We start from the raw sequence: 17,501 nt of genomic DNA on the forward strand, positions 1-17,501 counted from the left end.
CACGGAACCCAGGTATTTGGTTGAACATTATTCTAGATGTTTCTATGAAGGTATTTTCAGATGAGATAAACATTTACAATAGTAGACTTTGAGTAAATACAGAATAATTACCCTCCTTAATGTGGGTCAGCCTCACCTAATCAGTTGAAGGATCGAATAGCCCTGAAGCCTGAGCTCGAGGAAGAGGGAAATCGCCAGTGACCGCCTTTGGACACAGACAGCAACTCTTCCAGTCTGTCTGCCCACTCTGCAGATTTGGGACATTCCAGCGTCCACAATCACGTGAGCCCATTCCTTAAAATCTCTATGCGTGTGTCTGCACACGTATGTAATATGTAGACGTGCCTGTGTGGACGTGCGTGTACACACGTGCGTGCACACACATCCTACATCCTATTGGCTCTGTTTCTCTGGAGACCCCTCACCAATACACCGAGCGTGCACAGAAAGGATTCCCTGGCTTTTTACCACTTCCCATCATGACCACATAAGAAACTGAGGCGCAGGTTAAGGGTTAGGACGCGAGCGCAGTCCTGCCTGCCCTGAGCCCCAGTGCTGGCCCCTCACCTCATGTCCTGTCACGAGCCCACCCCCGAGGCCCCCCCATGGGGGATACACGAGGACTGTCGCTTCACTATTTATAAACAACCAAAATGGGGGGGGGGGCAGGTAGGGGCTCTCCGCTGGGGGCTGTGCTGAGCAGAAAGAGGGGGGCTCAGCACCTGTGCTCACAACCACCCCCAGCCACTCCAGCAGCCAAGAACAAGGCAGCACGTGGGAAGGAAGAAAGAAATCTCTACAGAGGTGCCGGCACATAGTAGGTCCTCAAGGAATGCGGGCCTAACCGGCTCTAACCAGCCCCCACCCCACTCCTATTTAGTCCTCATTCCTGGAGCATCGCGTGCTATGGGGGCCCCCGGTCAGCGTGGACCTCAGGGGAATACAGCATCCTTTCTCCCCACAGCCATGTGCGAGGAGCACCCCTGCCTTCACACCTCAGCCCCAGCGGCCATCGGCTCCCCACCCCGCAGGGCTCACTGGATATGGCACAGCCCGGGATGGATATGTTGCTTTAAAATCCCTTCAGATGCTACTTATCCTCCCTTCCTCCCCACCTAGGGCTCTTCCGACATCAGTCAGGTATCTACCTGTATCTTGACTGATGATATCTTTTCCCTTGTTAGCCAGTCCTGTATCTGTCAGAGATACAGAACCAAGAGGATATGGATGGGGATGGGTATAGGTGCGGGTATAGGTTTAGGTATTTTGCTTTAAGGAACTGTTTCACACAATCGTGGAGACTGCAAATCTGAAATCTGCGGGGCGGACCAGCCAGCTGGAAACTCGGGCAGGAGTTAACGCTGCAGGCCTGACATCTATTAAAATAATGAAACAAGGAGGCCATCAGGTGGAGTGGGTTCTGATCCCTCGGCAGCCTACAGGAGCACACCGAGGCCTACGCGGGAGTCTGTGCACTCGATTCCAAGAAGGTGAAATTCAGGAACAATCCATCACAAACAGCCTGAGCCGGACGCGGGCTGGAGCACCAGGAGCTCAGAGAAGGTGCTGGGGGAACAGAGGGTCGTCCTCCTCTCTCCTGAGGAGCCGGCCGAGGGCCGGGTGCACGGAGGGGGAGGACCGGAGGGGCTGGGGCATCCTGCCTCTTTGAGGAGGAAGAGAACTGTCCCTGTCACCTTTCAGCAAACAGCCCCAACTCTTCCCCCTGCCCCACCCCAGGCCTTTTCCTCCCCCCAAGTCAGTATGTTGCCAAGTGCATATGCACTAAGAGAGTTTCTGTGTGGACGCTGGATTACACTGGAGACTGGTTTTCACTGTGGTGACTAAGTGACTGTGTCAAAGCCCACGCTTCACAGTCTTAATCTAATACTTATCTGGCTGCCACAGCGTGCGGGGTGCCCACCCATCCTCGCGTGGGGAGACGAGCACCCGAGGTGGGGGGGCGAGGAGCACCCTGGGGCAGGCGTGAGGACAGCTCTTCTCATATCTTGGTTTCTATGGTGCCTTCCGAGAACTCTCCCGAGGAATTCTGGGAGAGGCAGGTGAGCAGGCTCACTCCCTGCTCACCTTTCCCAGCTTCCCCCGTGGGCCAGAAGGGGAGACGCTGGGCGCAGGAGGACGTGCAGGACGTGGAGCCAATCCCACAGGGGAGGCAGTACACCTCCAAGGCCCTCGCAGTCTCCTCAGACTCCTCCTGGATTTGATTCCACACCAGGAGGCCTCTCTCCTCCAGGCTTCCTAATGGGAAGACGGCAAGCAGTCAGGACTGGGCACTGACCACGCGGCCCTTGGGCCGGGGGAGCCTCTGGTGCCCCCTGCAGGCACCCGGGAGGTCTCCCCTGCCAGCCCGCCAGCTGCCGACAGCGACAGCATCGTCTCCTCCTCCTCCGCTGCTTGTCTGGAACATTCCGGGAGCTCCCGCTGCGGCTGATGTGCAGCAGAGCTCCAGGGTATAACCCTAACTGAACCCTACCCTTTCCTCACCTTCAGGGGGTGGGCCTCTCCACCGCTGTTTCTAGAATGCAGGCGCACTTTACACTTGGTAGAGAGAACAAATGTGGAAAACAGAGTGCCGTCAAGCAGGTGATAGAGAGCCTAGAGGTCCTCTCAAGGCGCCATGGGAGGTTCGAGAAGGGAGCACTGGAAGCCACCCCTGATGGCCGCTCTGCACTGCTCACGGCGACATCCTCAGCTCCCAGAGACTCGGTTTGCTCATCACCACACTGGTTCCCCTCTATTCTCATTGTCTGTTCCCTTGTCTCTCTCCCCTGTTAGCCTGTGGGTTTCTGGAAGGTGGGGGGGCCTGTCTCTCTGCTCTTTGTATTCTCAGTCCAGAGCATGTGGAACACAGCAAGTGTTCGGTGGGTTTTCATTGAAAATGTGAGTGAATGAATGAATGAATACATGTGTTCTCTCCCTCGCCAACTGGACTTTGGACTGTAAGACAGCTGGGGCTGTGTCCTTTTCTTCTTGCGTCTGGGGTATTTCTCACCTTACAGCTCTGTTACAGCGAAATTGTCTCCCTCCCCCACCCCCCACCCCCAAAAATCATATGTTGAAGCCCTAACCCCCCTACCTCGGAATGTGACTGTATTTGGAGATAGGACGTTTAAAAGGGTGATCAGTTAAAGACGAGGTCTTTAGGGTGGGCCCTAATCTAATCTGACTGGTGTCATAACATGAAGAGAATAAGACACACAGAGAGACAGCAGGGAGGCACCCACATGGAGGAAAGGGCATGTGAGGTCGCAGCAAGAAGGCCGCCATCTGCAAGCCAAGGAGAGAGCCCTCCGGAAAAACCAACTCTGCCACCTCCTGGATTTCAATCTTCTAGCCTCCAGACTGTGAGAACACACAGTTGTTGTTTAAGCCAGTCTGTGGCATTTTGTTACGGCCGTCCTAGAAAGCTAATACCATCCTGTACATCCACTCCCCCCCCCCCGCCCCCCACCGCCAGACCCAGGGCCTGCTCGACATACGCTGTGGTCAGCCTGACATGGTCATTGGGCTCAGCGAAGCAATGTGGGTGGCCCAAATGCTGACCGCCTACCCGAACCGCTAGCTTACAGAGCGAAGGTGAGCCCTACCGGGGATGGTGTTGTCCAGGAGAAAGCCCAGGAATCCACCGACAAACATGCCCGTGGTCAGCAGGACCTGGATGACCTGGTCCAGTTGGAGAATCCCTAGAATGGAGACAAAAGCAACCAGGATTCCCAGGGGCCGAGGGCCCCCTGCCTCTGCCCCTGGAGAGGTCACAGTCTAGGAGACAGAGAATCACCTGTCTGGAGCTTCTCAGAGTTCTGGTTCACCCAGTTGGGAATGGCGAGACCACAGTAGATGGAGAAGCCAAAGATAAAGAGGTTCCTGGACGAGTTCATGTCCACGTACTGTAGGAGAGAAGCCCCCAAGGCAGCCCAGAGCCATCAGCCCCCGTACTGCACAGCGATCTCTCTCTCCTCCAAATGCCCCCTCCCCTCCCACTGCCACTGGAGATGGGGGAGGGAGGCTGGACTCAGGGCATCACACGCGGCCGGCAAGCCAGGCCGGGGTTCCACTTGACCCTGGGAGCTCAGTGGTCGGGACCACCCGAGTCGAATTGCTGCAGTTTCTGTTTTCCAGAAGTCTGGGTGCATCTGGCTATTTCTTTCTTCTGTTCAGAGCCCACTGTGGACTCCGGGAACCAAGGATTCCTTCTCCTCCTCCCCTGCCCAGCCCTGTTCTCTTCATCCCAATTCTCACGGGCTCCTTTCAAGAGATGCACTGGTCGCGCTTCAAAGGGTGCCTCGCCTCACCTGCAGATTGGAAATCCCCACGGCAGTGATGACACCAAACATCACCAGGAACATGCCTCCGATCACAGGGGTTGGAATGGTGGCAAAGGCAGCCCCGATCTTCCCAAATACGCCCATCAGGAGAAGCACGCAGCCGGCAGCGACCATCACCGTCCGGCTCCCCACCTGCTCAGGGAGACGTGGGACAAGACGCTCAGCTCCAGCCAGGCCTCGGCCTTGCTCCAGGGGCACCGCACATCACAATCCGGCGGACTTGAAAGAGCAGCCGCATGAGCCCAGATGGCCCCCCTCTGCTCCCACATGGGGGTTGGGAAAGGATGAGGGTGTGACCTTGGGTCTCGGCCTCTGCCCTCATCTCTTCGCGCACTGCTCTATCCCCATCTTAAAGTCCTGACTCAAATGCTCCTCTAAGAAGGCTTTCCAGTGAGGCCGAAGGTCTCTCTTGGGAGGCAGTTGACCCAATGCTTAGGAATGGGCGTTGGAGAGCCAACGCCAGCTCTGCCCCTAACTGCCTGTATGACTTCGGGCACATGACTTAACCTCTCCAAATATCAGCTTCCAAAACTGCCAAAGGGAGTTAATTAATAATACTTCACAGGGAGGGAGCCAAAACTCAAGAGACTCTTAAAAACTGAGAACAAACTGAGGATTGATGGGGGGTGGGAGGGAGGGGAGGGTGGGTGATGGGTATTGAGGAGGGCACCTGTTGGGATGAGCACTAGGTGTTGTATGGAAACCATTTTGACAATAAATTTCATATTTAAAAAATAAAAATAAGAGAATACTTACTTCACAAACTCATTTTACAAGGCTAGCATTACTTTGATACCAAAGCCAGACAATAAAAGAAACTGCAGACCCACATCCCTGATGAATACTGAGGTTAAAAGTCTCAATAAAATATTAGGAAACCAAATTCAACATCACCTTAAAAAGATCATACACCGTGACCAAGTGGGATTTATCCCTGGGATGCAAGAATGTTTTAACATATACAAATGATAAATGTGATATGCCACATAAATAAAATGAAAGATAAAAACCATACAATCATCTCAAAAGATGCCGAAAAAGCATGAGACAAAAATACAACATATTTTCATGATGAAAACTCTCAACATATTGGGTATAGAAGGAACACACCTCAACACAATGAAGGCATGAATATATGACAGTAGAGATGATATGATCTTATATACAGAAAATGCTGAAGAGTCAACCAAGAAACTGTTAGACCCAATCAATGAATCAGTAAAGTCACAAAATACAAAAATCAACATATAGAAATCAGTTGCACTCCTCTACAAACAACAAAATATAGGAAAAATAAATAAAACAAGCCATTCATAATAGCATCAAAAACAATAAACTACTTAAGAATGAGGTTAACCAAGGAGGTGAAAGATCTGTACACTAAAAACTAAAAGACACTGATGAAAGAAATTGAAGAAGACACAAACAAATGGGAAGATACCCTGTGTTCATGGGTAAGAAGAATTAATGTTAAAATGTCCATACTATCCACGGGGCACCTGGGTGGCTCAGTCAGTTGAGCGTCTGACTTCGGCTCAGGTCATGATCTCATGGCTCGTGAGTTCGAGCCCTGCGTTGGGCTCTGTGCTGACAGCTCGGAGCCTGGAGCCTGCTTGGGATTCTGTGTCTCCCTCTCTCTCTGCCCCTCCCCTGCTCATGCTCTCTCTCTCTCACACAAATAAATAAACATCCAGAAAAAATTTTTTAAGAAAAGACCATAGTATCCAAAGCCATCTGTATAGTCAATGCAATCTCTAACAAAATCCCAATGGCATTTTTCACAGAAATAGGAAAAAAAATCCCAAAATGCATATGTAAATACAAAAGACCCCAAATAGCCAAAGGAATCCCAAGAAAGAAGAATAAACTGGTGGAATCACACTTCCTGATTTCAAATAACACTACAAAGCTATAGTAATTTAAACAGTATGGTACTGGCATAAAATCAGGCACATAGACCAAGAGAACAGAACTGAGAGCCCACAAAAAAACCCATGCAAACATGGTCAACTAATATTTGACAAGGAAGCCAAGAATATTCAATGGGGTAAAGGACAGTCTTGTCAATAAAGAGGGCTGGGAAATCCAGAGAACCACATACAAGGAATAAAACTGGACCCCTACGTTTCATCATTCAAAAAACTAAATGCAAAATGGATTAAACACTTATACATAAGACCTGAAACCATGAATCTCCTAGAAGAAAACATAGGGAAAATCCCTTTGGGATTGATTTTTACAATTTTTTTGGATATGACACCAAAAGTGTAAGCAACAGAAGCACAAATAAACAAATGGGACTAAACAAAACAAAAAGGCAACCTACAGAATGGAATAAAATATTTGCAATCCATATATCCGGTAAGGGGTTAATACCCAAAATATATAAGAACCTATACCACTCAGTAACAACAACAATAACAACTTAAAAATGGGCAGAGGAACTGAATAGACATTTCTCCCAAGAAGACATACAAATGGCCAACAGGTACATGAAAAGATGTTCAACATCACTAGTCACCAGGGAATTCAATCAAAACCACAGTGAGAGATCACCTCAGGTGTATTAGATTCAGTTATCATTAAAAAGGTAAGATGGGGCACCTGGGTGGCTCAGTCGGTTAAGCAGCCAACTTCAGCTCAGGTCATGATCTCGAGGTCTGTGAGTTCGAGCCCCGCATCGGGCTCTGTGCTGACAGCTCAGAGCCCAGAGCCTGTTTCAGATTCTGTGTCTCCCTCTCTCTCTGACCCTCCCCCACTCGTGCTCTGTCTCTCTCTGTCACAAAAATAAATAAATGTTTAAAAAAAAAATTAAAAGAAAAAAAGGTAAGAAATAACAGGTCTTGGTGGAGACATGCAGAAAAGGGATCCTTTGTGTACCATTATGTACTGTTTATTGCAACATAAACTGGCACAGCCACTATGGAAAACAGTATGGCTTTTCCTCAAAACATTAAAAATAGGATTACCATATGATCCAGCAATTCCTCTTGTGAGGATTTATGCACAGAAGCCAAAACACTAACTGGAAAAGATATCTGCAACCGTGTTCACTGCAGCATTATTTACCACAGCCAAGATTTGGAAACAACGTAAACGTCTACTGATGGATGAATGGATAAAGAAAATGTGGTATACATACACAATGGCATATTACTCAGCCATAACAAATGAAATCTTTCCATTCTCAACAACATGGATAGACTCTGAAGGCTATGCTAAGTGAACTATGTCAGAGAAAGAGAAGTATCGTATGGTATTCACATGCGGAATCTAAAAAAAGCTAAATTCGCGGAAACAGAGAGGAGAGTGGTGGTTACCAGGGTGGAAAAAACAGGGAGAAAATGGGAAGATGTTTGCCAAACAGTATAAACTTCCAGTTAGAAGATGCATAAGTTCTGGGGATCTAAGTACAACATTGTGACTATAGTTAACAGCACTGTATTATATGTATACTTGAAAGTTGCTAAGAGAGTAGCTCTTAAATGGTCACACTGTTAAAAAAAAAAAAAGAAAGAAATGGTCATTATATAACCTGATGGGAGGGTTAGCTAATGGTGGCCATCATGTTGCAATATGTTAGTGTATTTTCTTTTTTTTTTTAAATTTTTTTTTTTTAACGTTTATTTATTTTTCAGACAGAGAGAGACAGAGCATGAACAGGGGAGGAGCAGAGAGAGAGGGAGACACAGAATCCGAAACAGGCTCCGGGCTCTGAGCAGTCAGCACAGAGCCCGACGCGGGGCTCGAACTCACGGACTGTGAGATCATGACCTGAGCCGAAGTCGGACGCTTAACCGACCAAGCCACCCAGGCGCCCCTGTTAGTGTATTTTCAAATAAATACAGGGTACAGCTTAAACTTACACAACGTTACATGTCAAGTATGTCTCAGTAAAGCTGTGGTGGGGGGAGGTGGGAAGGAAAATCTGGAGCACAGTGAGACACAGAGAGGCACCTGGGAGACGAGATGAAGAACAGCAAGGGTTCCTCCATGAAGGTCAAGGGCCACGGGGAGGAGTTAGAATACAATCCAAAAACAAGGCATAAACAAAATGTGGTGTGTGTGTGTGTGTGTGTGTGTGTGTGTGTGTGTGTATTATACATGGGATGGAATATTATTGGGCTGTCTGTGGACAGTCCTGGAGATAAGCCAGTCGCGAAAAGACAAATACTGCACGATTCCACTCCTGTGATGTAACTAGTCAAATTCAGAGACAGAAAGTAGAATGGTGGTTGACAGGTGCTAGGGAGAGAGGAGGATAAGGCCTCGTTTAATTGATACAGATTTCAGGTTTTGTGTGATGTGCCCTTAACCACAATGAAAAGTACTTTTTAAAGTATTTTTAAAAAGATACTGTAGTGTCGACTACTGAAGTCCATTAATGCCACGATAAGTAGCAGATTCTGCCTTTGTTTCTTTTTCTTTCCAGCCTAAGAGCTTACTTATTGAACGGTCTTCATTACAGGACGTGTGGCAAGAATTTAACCACATCAAAATACATTTCTTTTTTTTTTTTTTCCGTTTTGTTTATGGTCCTAAAAAGGAACAACAAAGGCTGGAATCAAAGCTAAAGGGAACACAGCCCTGGCCAGGGTTTTTATTTGGGCTCGCTGAGACCCGTGTTGGACTTCTGAACTCCAGATCAGTAAAAGAAGGAATCTGAGTCGTTTGAAACTGCGAAGTTTGTGATAATTTGTTCCAGCAACAACAAGAGACTGAAGCACTGAGGACCGATTCGGGGGCACCCAGTCCACCCCATCAGTCACCGTCAGCAGACTTACCCTGGTGATACCCAGCGCCCCGACATTCTCGCTGTAGGACGTGGTCCCGTTCCCGGTCCCCCAGGCCCCTGCCAGCAGACAGCCAAGACCCTCGATGCCGATGCCTCGGTTGACCGCGTGCCTCGGAGGGGGTGGGGCCCCCACCAGCCGCGCGCAGGCGTAGTAATCGCCTACCGACTCCACCATGGAGGAGATAACCCCGGCAATGATCCCGAAGACCCCAGCCAGGCTGATGGTGGGGAGGCCCCACTGTCCTGAAAGAGCAGCGCAGAGGGAATGTTAATCCAGAAGGCGGCAGGTTGCTGAACCCCAAATAACTTCTTTGCCGGGGCGTCTTTGGAAAGCTTATAAAAATTCTTTTAACCTTTATTTACTTTTTGAGAGAGAGAGAGAGAGAGAGAGAGAGAGAGAGAGAGAGAGAGAGAACGTGAGCAGGGGAGGAGCAGAGAGAGAGGGAGACGCACAATCCGAAGCAGGCTCCAGGCTCAGAGCTGTCAGTGCAGAGCCTGATGCGGGGCTTGAACCCATGAACCGCAAGATCATGACCTGAGCCGAAGCTGGACGCCTAACCGACTGCGCCACCCAGGCGCCCCTGCAAGGCTTTCAAGACCAGGAAGTATGTCTTCCAACCCCACAACTGTCCAGAGGCTTTGGCCTGGACTCCTGCCCTCCCACTCCTTCCTGAGGGTAAGTCAGACACGCAGACCTGGAGGTCACTGTGCAAAAGAGCAAGCGACAGGGCTTCTTCCCAGGGCACATCTTGAAGCATTTGGAAGCAGAGATTCTCACTCAGGGAGGCTCTGGGTCCACAGTCCGCGGGGCCAGGCCCTCCCTCCCTGGTACCTGGTTATTAATACACCCCGAGCCAAGAAGTGCTAGGAAAGACAACCAGAAGTGGGCTATGGGATGGCCGTGACCTCATCTTCCTGGAAATGTTCTCATTCAGCCCAGGGATCCCTTGGGTAGATGCAGCTAATCCAGGAAGAGTCCCAAAGGTCTAGCCAGAAGGGTGAAATGTCTCTGATCTGCCCGCGCTCAGGCTGTGGGTTCTGGGTAACATGGAGGAGGGGTGGAGGGATGTAGACAGTCTTGGAGGAAGGTCCTGGAATGGGAGCCTTTGGTCTATCACCCTCAGAGGAATTTTTTTTAATATATGAAATTTATTGTGAAATTGGTTTCCATACAACACCCAGTGCTCATCCCAAAAGATGCCCTCTTCAATACCCATCACCCACCCTCCCCTCCCTCCCACCCCCCATCAGCCCTCAGTTTGTTCTCAGTTTTTAACAGTCTCTTATGCTTTGGCTCTCTCCCACTCTAACCTCTCTCTCTCTCTCTCTTTTTTTTTTTTTCCTTCCACCCTCAGAGGATTTTTAGGACAATCTGAGGGTCTCCTTCTTCTCCTAGGGGTCTGACACAGACTCCCTAGAGCCTGCTCCTCCTGGTCAGATCTTTTGGAAGAGATCCATCCTTTGCCCCTATTCAGCTCTCCATCCAGTGCCCTGGGCCCCACGGACAGTCCTGGAAAACACATGTCCCAGTCAAAAAGGGGCCCTATCTTGTCATTACCTGGGTAAGGGAAGCGAAACCAAGGAGCCCGGCTCAGGACATCGCCTTTGGTGTCGGTGCGGGCCAGGTGCCCGTAGGCCGTGGGGGCCGTGGGGAGGGTATTGGTGACTGTGAGCACGAAGCAGAGAAGCCACGAGATGCAGAGCGCCAGCAGCACCTGCCAGAGGGAGGGGCTTCACTACCCATCCCAGACCCCCGGCCCCTGCCAACGCCTCCCAGAGGTGCTGGGCCAGGGAGGCAGGTCAGGGAAGCTCTTTGAAATAAGCAAGTGCTGGGTTACTGGACCTGGTGGTGACAACAGCAATCTGCATCATAATTAGTGCATTAACGGAATGTAGAAAATAAACTCTGGAAAGACCTTGTATCAAACAGAGGCAGAAATGTCTAGCAAAATAGGCACAGCCTGGGCAGAAGGATTACCATCTGTCTTCCTTTCCACTGCCTGCTGATCACATGACCTTGGATCAAACTCCCTGAGCCTCAGTTTCCTCGTCTGTGCGATGGCATCACAATCACTGCTCTGCAGGGCCTGAAGCCAGATTTCTTAGAGCAGGGTCTTCAGATATACTGATATTTCATCCCTGGTGGCAGAACCCCGGAAATGTGTATTTTGAGCGATGTCCCCAACTGATTCTTGCACACAGTGAACTGTAGAACCGCTGACCTGCAGGGTGGTGAAAGATGGACGAGACGTGGAAGTACCTTTGTACAATTTGAGACGTAGCTCACGGTGCAATCAAACCAGAAAACATACCGTGTGGTTGGTAGCCACACAGAGCTAACCCCGGTGCAAATCCAACAGCTGGGTGTCTGAAGAGGGGGCACCAGCATCGCCGTGAGGGATCTGGTTTGCCCACAGGCCGCTGAGGAGGAACGTGATCTGAGCGACAGAGTCCTTAGTTTTGTGGAGTCGGGCGTGAACCTTGCTGGGAGCACAGCCCCAGGAACGTGAGAAGGCTGTCCCGCACTGGTGCCCAAAGCGGTGACCTTGGGGCAGGGTTCTCTGCTCCTGGGGGAGCAGCTTTGCGGAATGAGGGGACCACATCGCACCAGCAGCCAGGGAGCACTCCCACGGACGGTCGGCGGGCCTCCTTCTACAGAGGATGAATGCAGGTCGGGGGGAGGAGCCACCACACGAGGAGGAGCATTTGCTTTGGGGACCTTCTGGGAGTGTGAGGGGATGCCCCCCACTCTCCGGGTGAGTCCACTAAGAACGGAAGAGGGCGGGGAGTGCTTCTTACCGGGAAGACCTGAAACAGGTAGAACTTAGACACGCGGCACTTCTTCTGTCCTCTGTAAATGGGCATGGGCACAGCGACATTTTTCAGGTACTGAGAAAACAGCACGATGAGGAAGATGGTCCTGAAACAGAAACATGCCATGCCCAGCCCGGCAAGCTGGGGCTTATCCTCAGCAAGCGTCCAGGAGGCTGAGCCACCACTGTCTCGGGGACGGGGAGGCAGTGGCCGCACCGGGAGGGTCCCCATCGAGGCCCCTCTTGGCAGCGCGGGCAGCATCCTGCCATCTCTGAAAAGGTGGGCTGTTCCCTTTCAGAGCCGCCGGTGGCTGGAGAGGAAGAGCGGGGAGGGGGGCTGTTATCCCCTGGGGGTGGGCAGCTGGATGGGTCCAGCGGTTGGAGCCGGTGAGGTGAGAGCCCAAGACTGTCCTCTCTCCTGGGTCGTTCTGCAAGTCCTTGTGGTCAGACTGCAGTGGCAGTGTGTCCGGTGCTGTCCCCAAGTCCCTTCGAAGCTCTGTTGAAACGCTTAAGGCCTCTTTTTCCATAAAGCCTTCCTGACCCTCCCAGTTGGCTTCCACCACCCCCTCCCCTGAACGTGCTTGGCATTCTGCGATTCTCGTCACTGTCTCCCGGTGTCACAGCTCCGTGGGTCCAAGGCTCATCTCTCTCCTACGCCTTCAGCTTACTGAGAGCTGGAGCCACGTCTTTGCACCCTTCTCAGGTGCCAGAGATTTACGGACATTTGCAATAAAACCTAACAGGCAGAGGACCAGCAGTATCGATTTTTTGTGAACACTAAGTATTCTTCTATGCTGCCTGTGATTACTTCATTGTTTTGAGTACTAAAAATGCAACAAATAGTATTAATAATAAATTGTGGCAATTTTGCTGTTTTTTAAGGTATCGGAGTATTCATGAAAATATCCGTAAACCACAAGAGTTTGCCAATATCCAGAACACATTCTTCTTGCTGGGGAATCTTCCACCAGAAAGAACTTAGGTGCCACTCCGTTCCCAGAGAGTACTTACATGGCGGCAATGCCCCAGTGGATCCCAGCATTGTTGCCCGCAGAATCAAAGAGAGGCAAGGCCACCAGGGAGATGGTCGGAGCAATGGTCAAGGGGCCAATGAAGCGCATGAGAAACCCAATGAGGCCTGAGAATCCCACCAGCATCTGGACGCAGGAAGCGACCATGATAGCGCCCTGCAACTGAGGAGGGAAAGTACAGTTCATGTGCCTTGAAACTTGCAGAGGCCAGGGGCCACCATGGCAGACCCAGCTGTGGCAGCCCCCTCCCCAACCCGGTCCCCCTGGGTGGCGCACACAGAGGCAGTGCAGCGACAAGGCTGAACCCCGGAGGAACTGAGGCAAGGAGAGCCCTGATCTCGCTCCGCTCTCCACTTCGGGATTTCCCACCACACGTTGGGCATCTTTACTTAATTTGAAAGTTTTCAGGAAATAGCCTTCAAAAGTCCTTCTCGGTCATAGTGATGATGCTGCTGTCTGGGAATCCTAACATCACCCAGTAGTGTGTTGAACATCTTGTTGCTTTATTTTTCTGTTTTCCCACTATCTGTTGCAAGCCTTGGCAATTTTTTTTTTTCGGTAAAGGACCAGATAGTGAATATTTTAGGCTTGATCAGCCATATGGGCTCTGTCGAAACTTCTCCAGACAAGATGTGAACAAATGAGCCTAGCTGTGTTCCAATACGGTTTCATGGGTAGATACTGAAATTAGAATTTCATATAATTTGGGCACATCATGAAGTAGTATTCTTCTTTTTCAACCATTTAAAATATAAAACCATTCTCAGCTTGTGAACTATATAAAAACAAGCAGCAGTCCAGATTTGGTTCATGGCCCGAAGTTTGCCAACCCCTACTTTGTAGGACTGATTGAATTCACTTTACTTCTCCTTTTTTACTCTTCCAGTTTGGATGTTCCACATTCCATTTTGGCCCTGATAACTCTCCCTGGTTTGAAGTCTGCTCTTTCTGAAAGTAATAGAATGACTCCTACTTTTTTTGACTAGTGTTAGGGTGGTATATTTTTCTCCATCCACTTACTTTCAATCTCTGTGTGCCTTTATATTTACAGTAGGTTTCTTACAGACGATATTTAGTTAGGTCACATTTTTAAAAATGTTTTTATTTATTTTTGAGAGAGAGAGAAAGAGAGAGAGAAAGAGCGTGAGCGGAGGAGGGGCAGAGAGAGAGGGAGACACAGAATCCAAAGCAGGCTCCAGGCTCTGAGCTGTCAGCACAGAGCCTGATGTGGGGCCCGAGCTGTGAGATCATGACCTGAGCTGAAGTCGGACACTCGACTGACGGAGCCACCCAGGCACCCCGTTTTTTAAATGCACTCTGACAATCTCTGTCATTTAATTGGTACATTTAATCCAATGACATTCAAACTGATAACTGATGTAGTTGGGTGGGTATCTACCCTATTCATTACTGTTTTCTATTTGTTGCCCTTCTTTGTTCCTATTTTTGTCTTCCACTCTGTGTGTGTGTGTGTGTGTGTGTGTGTGTGTGTGTGTGTGTGTTTTAGGTGTTTGTTTTTTTTTTTTAGTTTATTTTATTTTGAGAGAGAGACAGAGACAGAGAGACAGTGAGTGGGAGAGGAGCAAGGGGGGTGGGGGGACAGAATCCCAAGCAGGCTCCATGCTGTCAGCCCAGAGCCCAACGCGGGGCTCAAACTCACAAACCATGAGATGACGACCTGAGCTGAGATCAAGAGTTGGACGCTTAACCAGCTGAGCCACCCAGGCACCCCTCTTTTTGTGCTTTTAATGGAGCATTTTGTCTGACTCCGTTTTTTCTCCTTTCTTAGCCTATCGGTTATACTTCTTTCTTTCTTTTTTTAAAACTTTTTGGAACGGTCGCCCTCGAGTTTGCAACATACACTTACAACTAATCCAAGTCCGCTTTCAGGTAACAAGATGCCAGTTCACGAGCAGGGTGAGCACATTAATAACAAAGTAATCCTAATCCATCCTTATCATCGTTGTATCATTGCTGGCACCTCTTTCATTTACATATGGGGACACATCAGTATATAAATAGAAACTACCATGATCCTGGAAGGGGAAGTTTGGATGGGTCTAATGACGTGTTGAAAACTGAACTTGTCTTCTCTTCCCAGTTATTTTTTACTTTTTCTGCTACCGCCATGTTCTTAAAATAGAATCACTGTTCACTTTTACTTCTCCATTATTTATAGCCCAGCAAGTAATGCCCTTCCTATCGGTGGTACATTTGCACCACTTCCCCTGGTGGCTAGTATTGGGATATACAGCTGGTGTGCTGACCATCAGGGTTTTCAATCCTTGAGATGTGCGTGTAAACCTAACTCAGTTAAACATGGAATATCTACCTTAAATTCCAATAGGCTGGCTGGGTAGATTCAACCAATCCATCCTATTAATGAAACTAGGTTGAAATTTAGAACTTTCTCCTGTTTACAGCACTGGTGAAAAACATTGGACCAGCAGATGGAGCTAAACTACCACAGAAAAGGCTCTGGCTTTGGTTTACTGTGTGGGAGCCTTGGAAACCATGTGGGAGAAAATAGTGGAGACTATTGTCTTAGACCAGTCAAAAGGAATCCCTACCGCAGGCCCTGGGCTTTCGAGCAGCTGTTGGCAAACTTCTGTAAAAAGCTAGATGATAAATAGTTTAGATTTTGGGGGCCATGTGTGGTTTCTCTCACATCCTCTTTTTTAAAACAACCTTTTAAAAATGTAAAAACCATTCTTACTTTGTGAACAGTTAGAAAGCCAGACCTCAGGCTGGATTTGGTCCAAGAGCCATAGTTTTCTGATTCCAGCTCTAAGGACTCCATATATCATAAACACAATAAAGGTAATAAGAAACTATGGGGTCTCTGCCACTTGGGATCCCATGTTCAATGCAGGCACAGCGTGGCCCATATCCCTCAACATCTCCCTATTAATACTGTTCAAGCCCCAGGGAAATTATTTTCCAGAACTCTTGCCCAGCATCCTCAAAACACAAGGTCGCTGCTTCTGAATGCGGTAAAGCTTTGTGAGTCGTGCCACTGTAAAGCCAGAGTCAGATACTTCATGAGGACACAGGAAAGATCTGAGCCAGGAGTGCTTAGGTGGGAGAAGAGACAAATGAACTCATCACATCTTTCTTCTTGGAAGGTATAAAGGCAACAGATTCTTGCATAAGCAAGTCCAGTCCTGGGGCACCTGGGGCGCTCAGTCAGTTGAATGTCCGACTCTTGATTTGGGCTCAGGTCGTGATCCCAGGGTCAAAGGATTGAGGCCCACATTGGGCTCTGTACTGAGTGTGGAGCCTGTTTAAGATTCTCTCTCTCACCCCCTGCTTGCTCCCTCTCTCTCTCTCTCAAAAAAAGAGCGGGGGGGGATTCCAGCCCGCAATAGGTCTGAGCGAAAGGGAAATCTTGCCCCTGGCATCTAGCAGAGCAGGGTAAGGAAACTCTACTTCTTGTTTTCGCTTAGTTTCAATTTGGACTTAACGAAGCCAAATACAGACTCCCTGGGGGACAGAAGAAGCAAACAAACAAACACCCACAAACCACGTGTGTTCTGTGATTCATTCTGTTGGTGGTATCATAAAACTGGGCTTCGCTGAAGAAGCATAGCCTAATTTGGAGAAGGTGGTACAACACACAGCGTTCTGAGATTCGCCAATCCACCTGGCAAAAATCCAGGGCCCCACTAGCTTGACAAGGGAAATTCTTAGGACTATCTTGGTCTAGAGCTATCTGGAACCATTCTTTAAAGATTAAAGAACCTTGCTAACTCTGGATTCACTCTGAGATAAAAAGGAAGCACGAAGACTGGATGAGATTATGGAGGTACACATACTTTTGGCCTGTGTATCAGAGCGTAGGTGTGTGCACAAAAAGCTGCTTTTGCAAGGGAAGAAGAACAACCGAAGGTTCTGGCTGGAACTCGACAAGTGATGGCTCAGACTGATCTGCTGTGCCCTTATAAGCACAGTGCTTGCTGAGCTATCAAAAGTGTTGGTGGGAGAGCCCACACTGAATGAGAACAGACCCTGTTAGAAGCCAGGTGGCCTTAGGTGAGTTTGTGAACTGAAGCAGCTACTCAACCCCCTCTCCCTTTGACAGACCATCACTAACTAGTCTGCATTGTTTGGAATTAGACCACAAGCAGATGGCACCAAATAATTTTAAGATCGGAGATTCCCGTCACATCCCGAGTGATGCCCCAAAGGCATCAAGTAAGGAAGGACAGATCCACAAAATCCCCTGATTAAAGGAAATAGTTATAGTCAGGTAAAGAGAAGGCATGTATACAGGGAGCGTTCGTAGGATTCATGAGCAAGTGACAGTCCTCTCCCACGGCCCCCATCGGGACAGACACTACCTCACAAGATAACCTGACTCCAGGAACAAGGACTTGGATTTCACTGTGTGAGTCTTTGAATTCGGAAAGCACTAGTTGGGGCCACGCTAAAGGTACTGCTCACCTAACCGAGAAATGGAGGCTAGAAGCATATAACATTTCAACAGAAGGACATTGGTGGGAGAAGTAAAGCAAGTCTA

General features: G+C 49.1%; 1 protein-coding gene across 4 annotated transcripts in view; it reads right to left on the reverse strand.

The window, feature by feature from the left end:
- LOC102959635 (solute carrier family 23 member 1-like) overlaps nt 1-17,501 on the reverse strand; it is a 57,099-nt gene that overhangs the window by 6,771 nt on the left and 32,827 nt on the right. For 2 of the 4 annotated variants that reach the window (XM_015534904.2, XM_015534903.2), the window contains exons 5-12: nt 12,963-13,144; nt 11,938-12,058; nt 10,697-10,853; nt 9,128-9,381; nt 4,311-4,475; nt 3,797-3,905; nt 3,606-3,701; nt 16-2,256 (exon numbers count right to left, since the gene is read on the reverse strand). In XM_015534904.2, coding sequence (XP_015390390.1) covers nt 2,000-2,256; nt 3,606-3,701; nt 3,797-3,905; nt 4,311-4,475; nt 9,128-9,381; nt 10,697-10,853; nt 11,938-12,058; nt 12,963-13,144 — 1,341 coding nt within the window. In that variant the 3' untranslated portion in view covers nt 16-1,999. Of the gene's footprint in view, nt 1-15; nt 2,257-3,605; nt 3,702-3,796; nt 3,906-4,310; nt 4,476-9,127; nt 9,382-10,696; nt 10,854-11,937; nt 12,059-12,962; nt 13,145-17,501 lie in introns of those variants that run through there. The other 2 variants (XM_042972990.1, XM_042972996.1) reach the window with 2 other exon arrangements.

This window comes from Panthera tigris, chromosome A2 (genome assembly GCF_018350195.1).
Source record: "Panthera tigris isolate Pti1 chromosome A2, P.tigris_Pti1_mat1.1, whole genome shotgun sequence".
In the NCBI taxonomy this organism is placed as follows: Eukaryota; Metazoa; Chordata; class Mammalia; order Carnivora; family Felidae; genus Panthera; species Panthera tigris.